The following is a 19989-nucleotide window of genomic DNA, read 5'->3' on the forward strand; positions in this document are numbered from 1 at the left end:
GCACAGTTTTGTTGTCCATTGATCCTGTTTACAGTTACTGTTCTATAGATTTGCTAAGTATGCCCACAGGAAAAAGATTCCCAGGGTTGTGCGTGGTGACATGAACGTACTCTGGTATAAATTTTACTTTGACTCTGGTGTTTGTATGTCAGACTGTGATGGAGCGAGTCAATGATCTCTACTCTCCTCCCCGATCCACCCGTCCCCTGCTGAGCTCCTCCAACATGTTGTTTGTTGCTCCAGATTGCGGCATCTGTGGTCTCCTGTATGACACCATCTCTTGTGCTGTTTTCAGGTGGGACGAGATATCATCTGCGATGTTACATGTACCAGGCCAGGGATCTGATCGCTATGGACAAGGACAGTTTCTCCGGTAGGTTTCACTGTTCAGTACATCTCCCAGATAGGGTCTGCCCCCTCCTGTCAGCCCAGTACGGGCAGGGATCTGACCCCTCCTGTCAGCCCAGTACGGGCAGGGATCTGCCCCCTCCTGTCAGCCCAGTACGGGCAGGGAACAACCCCTCCCGTCAGCCCAGTATGCGGATCTGACCCCTCCCGTGAGCCCAGTGCGGCCAGGGATCTGCCCCCTCCCGTCAGCCCAGTACGGGGATCTGACCCCTCCCGTCAGCCCAGTACGGGCAGGGATCTGACCCCTCCCGTCAGCCCAGTACGGGCACGGATCTATCTACCCCTCCTGTCAGCCCAGTACGGGCAGGGATCTATCTACCCCTCCCGTCAGCCCAGTATGGGGATCTGACCCCTCCCGTCAGCCCAGTACGGGCAGGGATCTGACCCCTCCCGTCAGCCCAGTACGGGCAGGGATCTGCCCCCTCCTGTCAGCCCAGTACGGGCAGGGATCTGCCCCATCCTGTCAGCCCAGTACGGGCAGGGAACAACCCCTCCCGTCAGCCCAGTATGCGGATCTGACCCCTCCCGTGAGCCCAGTGCGGCCAGGGATCTGCCCCCTCCCGTCAGCCCAGTACGGGCAGGGATCTGACCCCTCCCGTCAGCCCAGTACGGGCAGGGATCTACCCCTCCCGTCAGCCCAGTATGGGGATCTGACCCCTCCCGTGAGCCCAGTGCGGCCAGGGATCTGACCCCTCCCGTCAGCCCAGTACGGGGATCTGACCCCTCCCGTGAGCCCAATACGGGCAGGGATCTGACCCCTCCCGTCAGCCCAGTACGGGTAGGGATCTGACCCCTCCCGTCAGCCCAGTACGGGGATCTGACCCCTCCCGTGAGCCCAGTACGGGGATCTGACCCCTCCCGTCAGCCCTGTGCAGGTATCTGACCCCTCCCGTGAGCCTTGTGCAGGTATCTGACCCCTCCCGTGAGCCCAGTACGGGCAGGGATCTGACCCCTCCCGTCAGCCCAGTACGGGCAGGGATCTGACCCCTCCCGTCAGCCCAGTACGGGGATCTGACCCCTCCCGTCAGCCCAGTACGGGCAGGGATCTGACCCCTCCCGTGAGCCCAGTACGGGCAGGGATCTGACCCCTCCCGTCAGCCCAGTACGGGCAGGGATCTGACCCCTCCCGTGAGCCCAGTACGGGCAGGGATCTGACCCCTCCCGTCAGCCCAGTACGGGGATCTGACCCCTCCCATCAGCCCAGTACAGGCGATGATCTGACCCCTCCCGTGAGCCCAGTACGGGCAGGGATCTGACCCCTCCCGTCAGCCCAGAACAGGGATCTGACCCCTCCCGTGAGCCCAGTATGGGCAGGGATCTGACCCCTCCCGTCAGCCCAGAACAGGGATCTGACCCCTCCCGTGAGCCCAGTACGGGCAGTGATCTGACCCCTTCCGTCAGCCCAGTACGGGGATCTGACCCCTCCCGTGAGCCCAGTACGGGCAGTGATCTGACCCCTTCCGTCAGCCCAGTACGGGGATCTGACCCCTCCCATCAGCCCAGTACGGGCAGTGATCTGACCCCTTCCGTCAGCCCAGTACGGGGATCTGACCCCTCCCGTGAGCCCAGTGCGGGCAGTGATCTGACCCCTCCCGTCAGCCCAGTACGGGCAGGGATCTGACCCCTCCCGTCAGCCCAGAACAGGGATCTGACCCCTTCCGTCAGCCCAGTACGGGCAGGGATCTGACCCCTTCCGTCAGCCCAGTACAGGGATCTGACCCCTCCCGTGAGCCCAGTACGGGCAGTGATCTGACCCCTCCCGTCAGCCCAGTACGGGCAGGGATCTGACCCCTCCCGTCAGCCCAGTATGGGCAGGGATCTACCCCTCCCGTCAGCCCAGTATGGGGATCTGACCCCTCCCGTGAGCCCAGTGCGGCCAGGGATCTGACCCCTCCCGTCAGCCCAGTACGGGGATCTGACCCCTCCCGTGAGCCCAATACGGGCAGGGATCTGACCCCTCCCGTCAGCCCAGTACGGGTAGGGATCTGACCCCTCCCGTCAGCCCAGTACGGGGATCTGACCCCTCCCGTGAGCCCAGTACAGGGATCTGACCCCTCCCGTCAGCCCAGTACGGGTAGGGATCTGAGCCCTCCCATGAGCCCACTACGGGGATCTGAGCCTTCCTGTGAGCCCAGTACGGGGATCTGACCCCTCCCGTGAGCCCAGTACGGGGATCTGACCCCTCCCGTGAGCCCTGTGCAGGTATCTGACCCCTCCCGTGAGCCTTGTGCAGGTATCTGACCCCTCCCGTGAGCCCAGTACAGGGATCTGACCCCTCCCGTCAGCCCAGTACGGGCAGGGATCTGACCCCTCCCGTGAGCCCAGTACGGGGATCTGACCCCTCCCGTGAGCCCAGTACGGGCAGGGATCTGACCCCTCCCGTGAGCCCAGTACGGGCAGGGATCTGACCCCTCCCGTGAGCCCAGTACGGGGATCTGACCCCTCCCGTCAGCCCAGTACGGGCAGGGATCTGACCCCTCCCGTGAGCCCAGTACGGGCAGGGATCTGACCCCTCCCGTGAGCCCAGTACGGGGATCTGACCCCTCCCGTCAGCCCAGTACGGGCAGGGATCTGACCCCTCCCGTGAGCCCAGTACGGGCAGGGATCTGACCCCTCCCGTGAGCCCAGTACGGGGATCTGACCCCTCCCGTCAGCCCAGTACGGGCAGGGATCTGACCCCTCCCGTGAGCCCAGTACGGGCAGGGATCTGACCCCTCCCGTCAGCCCAGTACGGGCAGGGATCTGACCCCTCCCGTGAGCCCAGTACGGGCAGGGATCTGACCCCTCCCGTCAGCCCAGTACGGGGATCTGACCCCTTCCGTCAGCCCAGTACGGGGATCTGACCCCTCCCATCAGCCCAGTACGGGCGATGATCTGACCCCTCCCGTGAGCCCAGTACGGGCAGGGATCTGACCCCTCCCGTCAGCCCAGAACAGGGATCTGACCCCTCCCGTGAGCCCAGTACGGGCAGGGATCTGACCCCTCCCGTCAGCCCAGAACAGGGATCTGACCCCTCCCGTGAGCCCAGTACGGGCAGTGATCTGACCCCTTCCGTCAGCCCAGTACGGGGATCTGACCCCTCCCATCAGCCCAGTACGGGCAGTGATCTGACCCCTTCCGTCAGCCCAGTACGGGGATCTGACCCCTCCCGTGAGCCCAGTACGGGCAGTGATCTGACCCCTTCCGTCAGCCCAGTACGGGGATCTGACCCCTCCCATCAGCCCAGTACGGGCAGTGATCTGACCCCTTCCGTCAGCCCAGAACAGGGATCTGACCCCTCCCATCAGCCCAGAACAGGGATCTGACCCCTCCCGTCAGCCCAGAACAGTGATCTGACCCCTCCCGTGAGCCCAGTACGGAGATCTGACAGAACTGTGGAGATGGAGTGGGTCAGTGAGATTAGTTTGGAGACTGAAGTGGCACTGTGGGAGAGTGCGGGGCAGTTGGGCCAATTCATGGAGTAATGTTGCTGTGCGAAGTCCTGACAGGATTCACGGTTCCTTCAACTGTACGGAATTCTCTGAGGGCCATTGTTGTGATGGGCAGATCGGTCACACTGTGGCTGAGCTCAGATATTGCATGGACACCGAAGGCTGAGGTCAGAGCCAAAGTGTTAGGGATTGTCCCAGCCTGATCTACAGTACTGTGCAAAAGTCCTAGGCACGTACATATAGCTCGAGTGACTAAGACTTCTGCATCGTACTGTACTCAACGTGGAGTGAAGAGTGAGTGTGAGTGGGAGCAAAGCATGTTGGGAATGGCGAGGGTGGAGTGTCACGGGAGGGGTGTGGGACAGGGGGCAGAGAAGGAGAGACAGAGTGGGAGGGTGACGTGGGTGCAGACACACGCAGCCCTGAGAAACTGGGCAAGGTCATTTGATTCCAAACAATTATAGAATGTCTCTCTGGTGCTTCCTGCTCGTTCTTCTCCACCTTCCCCTTTTCCCAACCCTGATTCCCCTCTCTCTGCCCCTTCCCCTTTTCCCAACCCTGATTCCCCTCTCTCTGCCCCTTCCCCTTTTCCCAACCCTGATTCCCCTCTCTCTGCCCCTTTCCCACTTTTAGTCCACCACAGAGACCCAGATCAGAATCAGGTTTATCATCACTCACATATGTCATGAAATTTGTGGTTTTTTGTGACAGCAGTACAGAGCAATATATAAAATTATTACAGTGATGTGCAAACGTCTTAGTCACCTTAGCTATATACATACATATACATATATATATAATGCGCACACACGCACACACACACACACACACACAATCACACACACTCACACACACTCACACACACACTCACACACACACACACACACACGCACACACGCACACTCACACACTCACACACACATGCACACTCTCTCACACACACACAATCACACACACTCACACACACACACACACACACACACACACACACACACACACACACACAGTACAAACTTTCTTACAGAGGACGTCAGAGTCAAACTCCGAACTCCAACACTCTGAGCTGTAACAGCATCACGTTAAATGCTACACTGCAGGAACTAGAGTACATAGGTTTAAGGTGAGTGGGGAGAGATTTAAAAGGAAATTGAAGAGCAACTTTTTCACCATAAATAATCCATTTAAGGATTATTGCCCTGTAGTTCAAAGTTCAAAGTAAATTTATTATCAAGTGTCAGCATATACAGCCCTGAGATTCATTTTCTCATGAGGATCCAGTGTATCACTGACAGACTGCACCCAGTTGATAGACAAACAACCAGTGTGCAAAAGACAACAAACTGCAAATACAAAAGAAAAAGAAATAATTAATAAATAAACAAACAAATAAATAAATAAATACATACATACATACATACTGAGAACACGAGAGATAAAGTGTCCATGAAAGTGAGTCCATTGGCTGTGGGAATATTTCGATGATGGGGTTGAATGAAGTTATCCCCTCTGGTTCAAGAGCCTGATGGTTGAGGGGTAATAACTGTTCCTGAACCTAGTGGTGTGGATCCTGAGGCTCCTGTACCTACTTCCTGATGGTTGAGGGGTAATAACTGTTCCTGAACCTGGTGGTGTGGGTCCTGAGGCTCCTTTACCACCTTCCTGATGGCAGCAGTGAGAAGACAGCATGGCTTGGATGGTGAGAGACCCTGATGTTGGATGTGGGGTCGATTCTAATATTTAAGAAATATTTGAATGGGTACATGTATGGGAGCTGAGTTTATGGACAGATCAGCCATGATCTTATTGAATGGCGGGGCAGGCTCAATGGGCCGAATGGCCTACTCCTATTCCTTATGTTGAGACAGGTATGGAGGTCTGTGCTTCAGGTGCAGGTCGATGTATCTAGTGTTAGAGCCACGCATCTGTTCTCTATCTGCACTGTGCTCTGTGTTGTGCATTTATTATGGTAACTAGTCACGTGAGTGGGGGCGTGGTGGAAGCAAACGGAATAAGTTACGTCTTGCTTATTTCTGGGGCAGTTTGTAGTTTGGGACTAGTGGAGGTCATATCTTTTGCTGACTGCTGAGGTAATGCTGAATAGTGTTTAGTTTGCACCTGGGTACGCTTGCATTCGTCACTTTAATGTTAGCTGATTGCTAATAAGGGATTCGGCTTTTGGAGCAGTTACTGGACCGGAAGTGCGCTGTGCAAGTAGAGCAACTCTGCGGTGGTCACAGGCTAGCGGCCTTGTTTTGACTTGGTCTTCGTTCTGCTTTGCCACCACAACTCTTTAGATTAACAATTTGGCATGGACTAGATGGGTCGAATTGCCTGTTTCTGTGCTGTAGTGCTCTATGACTCTGGAGGGTTTAGTGTGAGGGAATCTGAGGGGGAGATTCTTCACTCAGAGGCTGAGTGTGGAACGAGTGTGCATTTGGTGGACGTGGGTTTGAATGCAATATTTAAGAGAAGAAATACTTGGATGGGAGGGTATGGAGGGTTACGGTCCAGGTGCAGCTTCTGTCCAGGTCAGTACAGACTAGGAGGGCCAATTGGCCTGTTTCTTTGCTGTTGTGTTCTACAATTATAAAGGAAAGGAGTGAAAAATGACAGGAGTTGGTTGTGCATGAGAAGCTGTAACGATCAGGTCGGACGTGGAGGGCCGGAGTGGTGATTCAGACGTTCGTTGGTTATAAGGGATGGTGTATATGTGTGGGCCACACACAGAGGAAAGAGAGAGAGAGAGGAGTCACAGCATCAAGACCACCGAGGGTACACTGAGACCCATTGTAACACTGCGGGGGGAAGAGGATGAGATGGGGGACAGGGGATGGCACAGGTAAAGTTGAGGTGGGAGACGGAATGAAGGACAACTTCCCCCCATCCTGGCTTTGATCTGACGCTGCTTGTAAAGGTCACCAGGGGAAGGCTGTGGAAAGTAAGATTTGCGCTTTCATAAAAAATGAGATCTGTTTCCCACCGCAGTTTGTACCCAGTGGCAATGATTGAGAGCTCAGTGTACAGGCTGTAACAGTACTGTCCAAGTCGCAGCAGGCAAGGGTTTACAGCGATGTACATATTCTAGTTTATTGTGAAAAGTTATCCAACTGGGACCCGTTGGAAATTCTTACAGCACCAACTTAATGACCTCAGATCGGGGAAAGGAATTTTATTCTTGCCGCAAATCCTTCCTTGGTTGCAAGAAAAATAAAACAGTCACTGGGTTTTTTTTGCGTTTTTCTCAGACAACTGACGTGCTCTCCACCGGTAGCCAATACTCTCTTTATTTTGTGCTATTTCATTCAGGGTTTTCCTGTTAAAACATAGAACCAGAACATTACAGCTTAGTACAGGCCCTTTGGCCCACAACGTTGTGCTGACCTTTTAACCTTCTCTAAGATCAGCACAGATTGTGCTTAGCACATAAACTTAAAGCTATAACAGATGCAGAGTCATAAGGGAAGACACTTTTAAACACCCACTCAAAACCTGTTTACTTACATCTTTTTACCTTTTATTTTCATGTTTACACTTTATCCCATTGTAAAGCACTTTGAACTACATCGTCTGTATGAAACGTGTTCTATCAATATGCGATCATTATTATTATTATTTATTTTTTCTCAGCTCAAGCTGGTAAAAACTGAGGCAGGGGCATAGCCAAGCACGCTCACTTCTCAATTGCCAGGGACTTTCGGACTATTCTAGTGGTGTTTAATATTGTGGCTTTCTGAAGATTTACATAGATATTGCTGTGTAGGCCTAGTTGTTTAATGCTATTGTGTAGAGCCTTAGGGATGATACCAGTTGTAGATATTACTATTGAGACAATGTATACCCTGTTCATGTTCCATAGTCCTTCAATTTCATCTTTTAATTCAGCATATTTCTGGTGTTTTTCACTTACTGATTTCTGTATGGTATGGATGAATAAAGATACGTATGAAAATGATTGAAGAAAAGACAGCTACATAGGAATACAGAAAAAATAGTAACCATAGGGCATATAAAAATATGAGAGCTATAGTCAAGAGGAAAATTCGGAATGCCATAAGGCAAGTTGAGAAGGATATTGCTGATAATGCCAAGGTTGACCCTAGGAGATTTTAATCCATACTTTAGTAGTAAAAGAAAAGTTGAGGAAGTGTATTAGGAATAATGGGGTGTTAAATTATGCAGAGAAGAACATAACGGATACTCTTAGCATATGTTTTGCTAAGTATTCACCTGCAAAGATGTTAGCAGTGTGCTAGTAAGTGTAGAGAAAAATGAGGCTGTTTAAAGTGCACAGAAGCGAGTAGGAAGGCTAATAGAATGTTAGGCTATATAATGTGCTCAGTGGAGTTCAAGTCAAAAGGCGTTCTCCTTAAGCTCTATAACGCACTTGTGAGGCCACATCTTGAATACTGTGTACAGTTTTGGTCTCCCTATTGTGTGAATCATGTGAAGGCACTGGACAAAGTCCAGAGACGGGCGACTAGACTCATTCCAGGTCTACAGGGTATGAGCTATGAAGAAAGACTGAAAGGATGAAATCTTTTTAGCCAAAGTAGATGTAGAATGAGGGAAGACAGGATAGAAGTGTTTAAAGTCATTAATGGTGTAAGTAAGATGGATGCCAGTTGCTGATTAAAAATTAATCCATCATCAAGAACACAGAGCCATAGGTGGAGACTGGTCCAAGGGAGATTTCAGACTAACATCGGGAAGCATTTCTTTACACAGCGAGTTGTGGAAACAAGGAACAAACTACCTGGTTGTGTAGTTGAGAGCAGTACCTTAGAGACTTTCAAATCTAAACTCGATAGTTATTTCAACACATTATGTGAATATGAATTTGGCAAGCTTTGTTGGCCTGTTCTTATCAAAAACTTTCTAATGTTCTAATGTGTGGAATGGCGATTTCTGTTAAGTGAGTTGTTCTTGCTTGTTTATCCTGCATTATTATAACTGGATGTTATTTTGAATTGTCCTCTCTGTAATATGCTTTGTAGAACTCTGAGTCTAAAGCTGGATCAGGCTTGTATTTATGGTAAGGTATGGTGTCGTTTATGAGTTTGTATCTTAAAGCAAGATGCTGGTGAATGATGTTTGGCACTTGCTTGTGCCTGTGTAAGCAATCAGATTGAGTTAAACTGCTACAGGATCCTGTAATGTGTTGGTTTGTTTCTGGTTTCTCTTGGCATTTTCTACATTTATCATCTTGAATTTGTTGGTCTTTCATTACGTATTTTTGATAATTTTTGTGTCAGCCACCTGGTCTACTCTTGCCACAAGGAGCCCTTTGGTGTCTGGGAAGAGTCTCCAGCTCTGAGCCAGGTGTTCGACACTTCACTGACGACACCCAGTCTACTCGGCTTGTGGAGATGTCTTCCATGAAGGGTCACACCCTTCCATCGGTTAACCTTTTCTTCCGCATTGATAATTTCTTCATTATTCTGAGTTGTGTAGTGGTGTGTACTGCTTATCAGAATTGCACATGCTTGTGTGGAGTGAGTGCCGAATCATATTTTCGTTGATGAAAATATATTCTTCAAAGTTTTATCTGACTGTTGTGTAGATTTTTAATATCTGTTGTTCCTCTCTCTCCTTCTGTCTAGTGGTAGTGTTAATCCAACTGTGTTTTCTAAAAGTTGTCATTTCGATTCTTAATTTTCTTTGTAAATTATCCAAATTGGTTTCAGACCAAGATATTATGTCAAAAGAATATGTTAAGAGAATAGGTATAGTGAAAGTGTTTCTTGACTTTGTTATATTTTTACTTTTAGGTGTGTCAAGGTATAATTTGTCTGGTTGTTTCTGATTTTATACCCAATGTTCATCCGATTTAGTAAATTAAGGAGTGGGTTTAAAGCTAGACAGAATCATAGTGAGTTTAGAGAGTCGTCTTGGAAAATGCCTCGGTTTGTTTTGATAATGGTGGTTGTTCTTTCTTGTTCTTTGTTATTATTAGTTTTATTTTTTCTCAGCTCAAGCTGGTAAAACCTGAAGTACAGACATAGTCAAGCACATGCACTTCTCAGTTGCTAGGAACTTTTGGACTATTCTATTGTGGCTTTCTGAAGATATCACTGGGTAGCCCGAGTTATTGAATGCTATTGTGTAGTGACTTTAGGATGGTACCAGTTACAGATATTACTACTGGGACAATGAAATTTGAATCAGAATCAGGTTCAATATTAAGCAGCAGTACAATGCAATACAAATTACTATAGAGAAATAAATAAATAAACCAGTAAATCATTAGAGTAAGTATACATGTGTGTACATTAAATAGTTGAATAAAAGATAGTGCAACAACAGAAATAATATAAAAACAAAAAAATAATGAAATAGTGTTCATGGGTTCAATGTCCATTTAGGAATCAGATGGCAGAGGGAAGAAGCTGTTCCTGAATCGTTGAATGTGTGCCTTCAGGCTTCTGTACCTCCTACCTGATGGTGACAGTGAGAAAAGGGCATGCCCTGGGTGGCACACCCTAAACAATGGGCACCGCCTTTCTGAGCCACCGCTCCTTGAAGGTGTCTTGGATACTATGGAGGCTGGTACCCAAGATGGAGCTGACTAACTTTACAGCTTTCTATAATTTCTTTCAATCCTGTACAGTAACACCCCCCTCCCCCATACCAGATAGTGATGCAACAACAGTACATTGAGTGTTTTAGGTGACAAACCAAACCAAATTTCCTTAAACTCCTAATTGAAATGTAGCTGCTGTCGTGCCTCCTTTATAGCTACTTCAATATGTTGGGACGAGGTTGGATCCTCAGAGAGCTTGCCACCCAGGAACTTCAAGCTGCTCACTCTCTCCACCTGATCCCTCTACGAGAATTGGTTTGTCATCCTCATCTTATGCTTTATTTTATTGTTTTTGTTATTATTAGTATGTGGTGAGAAGTAGTACTCCGTTTGAGTTGATGTTGCCAATATCTTCCTTTCCAAAGTTTGAAGTCCCAACAAGCCCTGGGATTGAAGTCCCCTAAGAGAATTGTCTTATCCACCTTATGCTCTTTTTTTATTCTCATGTGAGTCTGAAGTTGATGCGTGAGCCCTCACAACGATTGCCACCTGGATGTTGGCAAGCACAGAACAGATGAGAGGTTCACTGATGCCCACAGGAAGCTCAGGGAGTTGACTGACCAGCTGGCTCTTTGTTGCAATGCCAACACCATGGATTCTGGAATCATTAGCTGCCTTCCCTTTCCAGGAAACTTTGTAACCACCCTTCACCTCCTTCAGTGGCTTTTCATAAGCCAGACGGATTTTTAGAGAGAGCAGAATCGGAATCACCGGCATACGTCATAAAATTTGTTGTTCTGTGGCAGCAGTGCGTTGCATTGGAGAGGGTTCAGAGGAGGTTCACGAGAATGATTCCGGAAATGAAAGGGTTACCATATGAGGACTGTTTGATGTCTCTGGGCCTGTACTCACAAGAATTCAGAAGAATGAGGGGGAATCTCATTGAAGCCCATTGGATGTTGAAAGGCCTTGATAGAGTGGATGTGGAGAGGATGTTTCAGATGGTGGAGGAGTCTAGGATCAGAGGGCGCAGCCTCAGAATAGAGGGACGTCCAGTTAGCACAGAGACGAAGAGGAATTTCTTTCGCCAGAGAGTGGTAAATCTGTGGAATTCGTTGCTACAGGCCCTTGAAGGTCAAGACGTTAGGTATATTTAAGGCAGAGGTTGAAACCTCTGGGGGAAAGGCAGAAGATTGGGACTGAGAGTGAAGCCATGATTCAAAGTTCAAAGTAAACTTTATTATTAAAGTACATAGATGCCACCACATACATCCCTGAGATTCATTTTTCTGTGGACACATTCAGCATATCTATAGAATAGTAACTGTAAACAGGATCAATGGAAGATCAACAAACTGTGCAAATGCAAATATAAATCAATAGCAATAAATAAAAAGAACATGAAATAACAAGATAATGAGTCCTGAAAGTGAGATCATTGGCTGTGTGGGAACATCTCGATGGATGGACAACTGAGTGTAGATCCCTTCTGTGCAGCAGCTTGATTGTTGATGGGGTGGTAACTGTTCTTGAACCTGGTGGTGTGAGTCCTGAAACTCGTGTATCTTCTATCTAATGGCAGCAGCGAGACAAGAGCATGGCCTGGGTGGTGAGGATCTCTGATGATGGATGCTGCTTTCCTACAACAGCGTTTCATGTAGATGTGCTCAATGGTTGGGAGGCCTTTTCCCATGATGTACTGGGCTGAATCCACTACCTTTTGTAGGATTTTATGTTCAAAGGCATTGGTATTCCCACACCAGGCTGTGATGCCACCAATCAATACACGCTCCACTACACAACTATAGAAGTTTGTCAAAGTCTTTGATGACTTTCCAAATCTCCACAGACTCCTAAGGAAGTAGAGGTACTGCTGTGCTTTCTTCACAACTGTGTTTACATGCTGGGTCCAGGACGGATCCCCTGAAATAGTAACACCCAGGAGTGTAAAGGTGGTAACCCTCTCTACCTCTGATCCCCTAATACGGACTGGCTCATGGACCTCTGCTTTCCCTCTCCTGAAGTCTACAATCGCTTCCTTTGTCTTGCTGACACTGAGTGAGAGATTGTTGTTATGACACCACTCAAACTTCACTCTCCCTCCTGTATGCTGATTCATCACCACCTTTGATTCAGCCCACAACAGTGGTGTCACCGGCAAACTTGAATATGGTGTTGGAGCCGTGCGTAGCCACGCAGACATAGGTGTAGAGTGAACAGAGCAGGGGCTGAGCACACAGCCTTGTGGTGGACCTGCGCTGATGGAGATCGTGGAGGAGATGTTTTTGCCAAACCGAACTGATTGAAAGAAGTTGTTCCTGAAACGTTGAAGTGTGCATCCCCTCCTTGATGGTGGCAAAGAGAAGTGAGCACGTCCCGGGTGATGCTGCCTTTTTGATGCATCTTGTTTTGCAGATGTCCTCGATGCTGGTGAGGCTAGTGTCCACGATGGAGCTGGTTGAGTTTTCAACTTCCTGCAGCTTTCCCAGTCCAGTACAGTGATCTCTCCATATCTGGGTCAACATACAATACATAACAGATAGGTGATTCTGGCATCCCCTCAGTTCTCTCGCGATGGTCGCAGTTTTCCAGTGGAACCCCATAGCCCCCCATTTTTCTATCATCCGTCTGTCTAATTTAAAAGTTTCTTAAATGCCCTTAATTCTGATGCCTCAACCAGCAGTGGAAGCAGAGTACAGTGAATTTAGTAGAAGTAAAGAAGGGACAAGCAGAGCAGCCATTGTTGGGAGTAGGCCAGTAATGAGAGTAGGAGTGTCAGGCTTTGGCTCAAAGGAAGCTTAGGCTCAGAAGAGGCGTTGGCTCTGGGTAAGTTTCTGTTAAGGTTCCTTTTTCTCCTCCCTCTCACTGTATCTAATATAGTAACTGGCTGTTGTGTGTTCTTCATGCTGGATGTTGGCATTCAGGGAGACCCAGAGTCTTCCAGGGATCTGGAGCAGCAGCTGGTTGAGCTTCAGCTTGGATGGGAGGGAGGGGAGATAATCAATCAGAGTTACAGGGAAGTAGTCACCCCTAAGCTGCAAGGAGCAAGTCGTTGGGTGACTGTCAGGTCAATTGGAAATGTGAACAGGCAGTCAGTGCAGAGCACCCCTGTGGCCATTCCCCTCAATAATACCATTTTGGATACTGTTGTAGGGGGTAACATCCCCTAGGGAATGCCATGGAGACCAAGTTACTGGCATTGAGCATGGGTCCGTGGTGCAGAAGGGAAAGAGGGAGAAGAGGGGAGCGGTAGTGATTGGGGACTCAGTAGTGAGGGGAACAGACAGGAGATTCTGTGGATGTGAACGGGGCACCCGGATGGCATGTTGCCTCTCAGGTGCCAGGGTCAGGGATCTCTCAGGTCATGTCCACAGCATTTTGGAGGGGGAGGGAGAGCAGCCAGATGTCTTGGTACATATTCGTACCAATGACACAGGAAGGAAAAGCAAAGAGGTCCTGAAGAAGGAATTCAGAGAGCTAGGCAGAAAGCTGAGAAGCAGGACTTCCAGGGTAGTAATTTCTGGATTGCTGCCTGTGCCATGCACCAGTGAGGGTAGAAACAGGACGATTTGGCAGATTAATGTGTGGCTGAGAAGCTGGTTTCAGGGGGCAGGGCTTCAGGTTCTGGGATCTCTTCTGGGAGAAGTATGACCTGTTCAAAAGGGGAGGTTTTAAACAAATTTAGTGGGGGGGGGGGGTGGGAACTGGAATGATGGGACTCAGGATAGGACGGATGGTAAAAAAGCAAAGACAGTGTGCAGTCAGCCTGTCAGGAAGGGCAGGCAGATGACAGGACACAACTGCAGCCAGCAGGGTGAGTATCAGTGCATTAGGGATGCAGAATCAAAAAGGGTAGCAAATACAGTACTCAAAGTGTAATATCTCAATGCATGGAGTATACAAATAAGATGGATGATCTTGTTGCACTATTACAGATTGTCAGGTATGATGTTGTGGCCATCACTGAATCGTGGCTGAAGGATGGTTGGAGTTGGGAGCTGAATGTCCAAGGTTAGACATTGTATTGGACATATAGGAAGGTAGGCAGAGGGGGTAGCGTAGCTTTGCTGGTAAAGGATGGCATCTAGTCATTAGAAAGATGTGACGTAGGATTAGAAGATCTTGAATTCTTATGGATTCAGTTAAGGAATTGTAAAGGTAGAAGGACCCTGATGGCAGTTATATACAGGCCTCCCAAAGTTAGCTGGGATGTGGACCAGAAACTACAACTGGAAGTAGAAAAGGCGAGTCAAAAGGGTAATATTATGATAATCATGGGAGATTTTAACATGCAGTTCGATTGGGAAAATTGGGCTGGTAATGGATCTCAAGAGAGTGAGTTTGTTGAATGCTGATGAGATAGTTTTTTAAAGCAGTTTGTCATTGAGCCGACTAGGGGATCAGCTATACTGGATTGGGTGTTATGTAATGAACCGAAGGCGATTAGGGAGCTTAAGGTAAAAGAACCCTTAGGAACCAGTGATCACAATATGATTGAGTTCAACTTGAAATTCGATAGGGGGAAAGTAAAGTCTGACATAGCAGTATTTCAGTTGTATGAGAAAGGAGTTGGCTAAAGTGAATTGGAAGGAGCTGCTGGCAGGGATGACAGCAGAGCAGCAATGGTGTGAGTTTCTGGGAAAACTGAGGAAGGTGCAGGATAGATGTATTCCAAAAACAAAGAGATACACAAATGGCAAAATAGTACAACCATGGCTTAAAAGGGAAGTCAAAGCTAATGTAAAAGCAAAAGAGGGGGCATGCAACAAAGCGAAAATTAGCAGGAAGATAGAGGATTGGGAAGCTTTTAAAAACCTACAGACAGAAACTAAACAAATCATTAGGAGGCAAAAGACAAAATATGAAAGGAAGCTACCAAACAATATCAAACTGGATAATACAAGCTTCATCAAATATGTAAAAAATAAAGGAGAGATGAGAGCGGATAAAGGACCGCTAGAAAATGAGGCAGGAGAAATAATAACTGAGGAAAAGGAGATGGCGGATGAACTAAATGGGTATTTTGCATCAGTCTTCCCTGTGGAAGACACTAGCAGTGTGTCAGATGTTGAAGGGTGTGAGAAAAGAGATGTGAGTGCAGTTACTATTGCAAGGGAGAAGGTGCTCGAAAAACTGAAAGACCTAAAGGTCCATAAATCACCCGGACCAGATGAACTGCACCCTAGGGTTCTGAAAGAGGCAGTGTTAGAGATTGTGGTGGCATTAGAAATGATCTTACAGAAATCATTAGACGCTGGCATGGTGCCAGAGGACTGGAAAATTTCAAATATCACTCCACTCTTTAAGAAAGGAGGAAGGCAGAAGAAAGGAAATTACAGACCAGTTAGCCTGACCTCAGTGGCTGGGAAAATGTTGGAGTCAATTGTTGAAGCTATGGAGTACTTGGTGACACAGGACAAGATAGGACAAAGTCAGCATGGTTTCCTTAAGGGAATATCTTGCCTGACAAACCTGTTGGGATTTTTTGAGGAGATTACAAGTAGAATAGATAAAGTGAATGCAGTCGATGTTGTATATTTTGGACTCTCAGAAGGCCTTTAACAAGGTGCCACACATGAGGCCACTTATCAACTTAAGAGTCCATGGTATTACAGGAAAGTTACTGGCATGGTTAGAACATTGGCTGATTGTAGGAGACAGCAAGTGGAATAAAAGGATCATTTTCTGTTTGGCTGCCAGTGACTAGTGGTGTTCCGCAGTGGTCAGTGTTGGGACCGCTTATGTGTATGCTGTATTTCAATGATTTAGATGAATATATTGAATATATCAATGAATAGATGGCTTTGTTTCTAAGTTTGCAGATGATACGGAGATTGGTGGAGGGGCAGGTAGTGTTGAGGAAACAGGTAGGCTTCAGAAGGGCTGGGACAGATTAGGAGAATGGGCAAAAAGTGGCAAATGAAATGCAATGTTGGAGAACGCATGGTCATGTACTTTGGTAGTAGAAATAAATGAGCAGACTATTTTCTAAATCGGGAGAAAATCCATAATTCTGAGATGTAAAGGGACTTGTGAGTCCTTGCAAATTAACCTTCACCCTGAAGGTTAATTTGCAGGTTGAGTCGGTGGTGAGGAAGGCAAATGCCATGTTAGCATTCATTTCAAGAGGTCTAGAATACAACAGTAGGAATGAGATGCTGTGGCTCTATAAGGCGCTTGTGAGGCCTTCCCATGAGTATTGTGAACAGTTTTGGACTCCTCATCTAAGAAAAGATGTGCTGGCATTGGAGAGGGTTCAGAGGAGGTTTACAAGGATGATTCCAGGAGTGAAAGGGTTATCATACGAGGAACGTTTGATAGCTCTAGGTCTGTACATGCTAGAAATAAGGATGAGGAGGGATCGCATTGAAATCTTTCAAATGTTGAAAGGTCTAGACATGGCAGATCTGGAAAGGATGTTTCCCATGGTGGGGGAGTCTTGGACTAGAGGACACAGCCTCAGGATAGAGACAATAGACAATAGACAGTAGGTGCAGGAGTAGGCCATTCGACCCTTCTAGCCAGCTCCGCCATTCACTGTGATCATGGCTGATCATACACAATCAGTTCCCCGTTCCTGCCCTCTCCCCATATCCCTTGACCCCGCTATCTATAAGAGCTCTATCTAACTCTGTCTTGAATGCATCCAGAGACTTGGCCTCCACTGCCTTCTGGGGCAGAGCATTCCACATATCCACCACTCTCTGGGTGAAAAGGTTTTTCCATATCTCTGTTCTAAAAGGCCTACCCCTTATTCTTAAACTGTGGCCTCTAGTTCTAGACTCACCCATCAGCGGGAGCATGCTTCCTGCCTCCAGCGTGTCCAATCCCTTAATAATCTTATATGTTTCAATCAGATCCCCTCTCATCCTTCTAAATTCCAGTGTATACAAGCCCAGTCGCTCCAATCTTTCAACATATGACAGTCTCGCCATTCCGGGAATTAACCTTGTGAACCTACACTGCACTCCCTCAATAGCAAGAATGTCCTTCCTCAAATTTGGAGACCAAAACTGCACACAATACTCCAGGTGGGGTCTCACCAGGGCCCTGTACAGCTGCAGAAGGACCTCTTTACTCCTATACTTAATTCTTCTTGTTATAAAGGCCAGCATGCCATTAGCTTTCTTCACTGTCTGCTGTACCTGCATGCTTGCTTTCATTGACTGATGTACAAGAACACCTAGATCTCGTTGTACTTCCCCTTTTCCTAACTTGACTCCATTTAGATAGTAATCTGCCTTCCTGTTCTTGCCACCAAAGTGGATAACCTCACATTTATCCACATTAAACTGCATCTGCCATACATTTGCCCACTCACCCAACCTGTCCAAGTCACCCTGCATTCTCATAACATCCTCCTGACATTTCACACTGCCACCCAGCTTTGTGTCATTGGCAAATTTGCTAATGTTATTTTTAATCCCTTCATCTAAATCATTAATGTATATTGTAAACAGCTGCGGTCCCAGCACCGAACCTTATGGTACCCCACTGGTCACAGCCTGCCATTCTGAAAGGGACCCGTTAATCGCTACTCTTTGTTTCCTGTCAGCCAGCCAATTTTCAATCCATGTCAGTACTCTGCCCCCAATGCCATGTGCCCTAATTTTGCCCACTAATCTCCTATGTGGGACTTTATCAAAAGCTTTCTGGAAGTCCAGGTACACTACATCCACTGCCTCTCCCTTGTCCATTTTCATAGTTAGAGAGGCGCAGAAATTTCTTTAGCCAGAGGATGGTGAAATTATGGAATTTATTACCGTTTGCAGCTGTGGAGGCCAGGTTGTTGGGTGTACTTAAGGCAGAACTCAATAGGTTGTTGATTGGACACAACATCAAAGGTTACGGGAAGAAGGCTGAGGATTGGGCTGAGGAGGGTAATAAAAAAGCCATGATTGAATGGCAGAGCAGACTCGATGGGCCAAATGGCCAATTATGCTCCTATATTTTATGGTCTTTTAGAAATGGGCAGCACAGTAGTGTAGCAGTAATGATGACCGATCATGGTTCAATTCCTCTTGCTGTCTGTATGGAGTTTGTATCTTTACCCCATGTCTGTGTGGGCTTCCTCAGGGTTCTCTGGTTTCCCTCCACATTCAGAAGACGTACAGTACTGTGCAAAATTCTTTGGTGCATATATACAGTTGGTATATATGCCTCTATATAGTATAGAGTGTGCTGGCACGTGGCCTAGTGGCTAAGGCATCGGACTAGTGATCTGAAGGTCACTGGTTCGAGCCTCAGCTGAGGCTGTGTGTGTCCTTGAGCAAGGCACTTAACCACACATTGCTCTGCGATGACACCGGTGCCAAGCTGCTTGGGTCCTAGTGCCCTTCCCTTGGACAACATCGGTGGCGTGGAGAGGGGAAGGCTTGCAGCTTGGGCAACTGCCAGCCTCCCATACAACCCTGCCCAGGCCTGCGCCCTGGAAACCTTCTGAGGCGCAAATCCATGGTCTCATGAGACTAACGGATACCTATAATATAGTATAGAGCTTGTATATATCAACTGTATATATGTCAGGACATTTTGATAGCAAGAAGGTGGAGATATTGTGTCCCATGGAGAATATTAAGGATAGTAAGAATATTAAGACTTTTGCACAGTACTGTAGTAACTTTATGTATTGCCCTGCACAGTTGCCACATAAAAAACAAATTTCATGACATGATGATAAACCTGATTCTGATATGGGTCTCTATTGTGGACTGAGAGTGGGGAGGGAGCAGGGAGAGGGGAATCATCATTGAGAAAAGAAGAAGGGAGAGGGGAGGAAGCAAGAAGCAGCAGAGAGACATTCTATAATGATTAATAAACCAATTGTTTGGAATCAAATGACCTTGCCTGGTGTCTCAGAGCTGGATGTGTCTGGTCCCACACCATCCCCCCATCCAGGAACTTCTCTGCCACCTGTCCCACAGCGCTCCACCCTCACATCCTTTGCTCCCGCTAGAGTTACAAACTCCCTCTCTGATCCACCTTGACAAATACAGTACTGGACCAGTCTTAGGCACCCTTAGGATTTCCAGAAGATATTCTATAAGGTGCCACATAAAAGATTTATCCATAAGATAAGGTTGGAGGTGGTGCATTAGCATGGATAGAGGATTGGTTAACTAATAGAAAGCAGAGAGTTGGGATACATGGTGGTTAATCTGGTTGGCAATCAGTGGTGAGCAGTGTGTCACAGGGGGCGGTGCTGGGCCCGTAACTGTTCACAATATACATTAATGACCTGGAAGAGGGAGCCAAGTGTAGTGTATCTAAGGTTGCTTTTGATACAAAATTGAGTATAAAAGCAAATTGTGCAGAAGATATGGAGAGTCTGCAGAGAGATATAGATAGGTCGAGTGAGTGGGCAAGGGTCTGGCAGATGGAGTACAGTGTTGGTGAGTGCGAGGTCATCCATTTTGGAAGGAAAAAGGAAAGATCAGATTATTATTTAAATGGTAAGAAATTGCATCATGCTGCAATGCAGAGGGTCTTGGGAGTGCTTGTACATGAATCACAAAAGGCTGGTTTGCAGGTACAGCAGGCTATCCAGAAGGCAAATGGAATGTTGGCCATTTCTAGAGGGATTGAATTTAAGAGCAGGGAGATTATGCTGCAACAGGGTAAAGGTGAGAA

The 19989-nt window shown here is 47.7% G+C and overlaps 1 protein-coding gene across 1 annotated transcript in view; it reads left to right on the forward strand.

Moving 5' to 3' along the window:
- LOC140726118 (dysferlin-like) overlaps window positions 1-19989 on the forward strand; it is a 388334-nt gene that overhangs the window by 219666 nt on the left and 148679 nt on the right. The window contains 1 exon segment of the mRNA XM_073042070.1: window positions 296-373. Within this exon segment, the coding sequence (XP_072898171.1) occupies window positions 296-373 (78 nt within the window).

This window comes from Hemitrygon akajei, chromosome 4 (assembly GCF_048418815.1).
Source record: "Hemitrygon akajei chromosome 4, sHemAka1.3, whole genome shotgun sequence".
Classification (NCBI taxonomy): Eukaryota; Metazoa; Chordata; class Chondrichthyes; order Myliobatiformes; family Dasyatidae; genus Hemitrygon; species Hemitrygon akajei.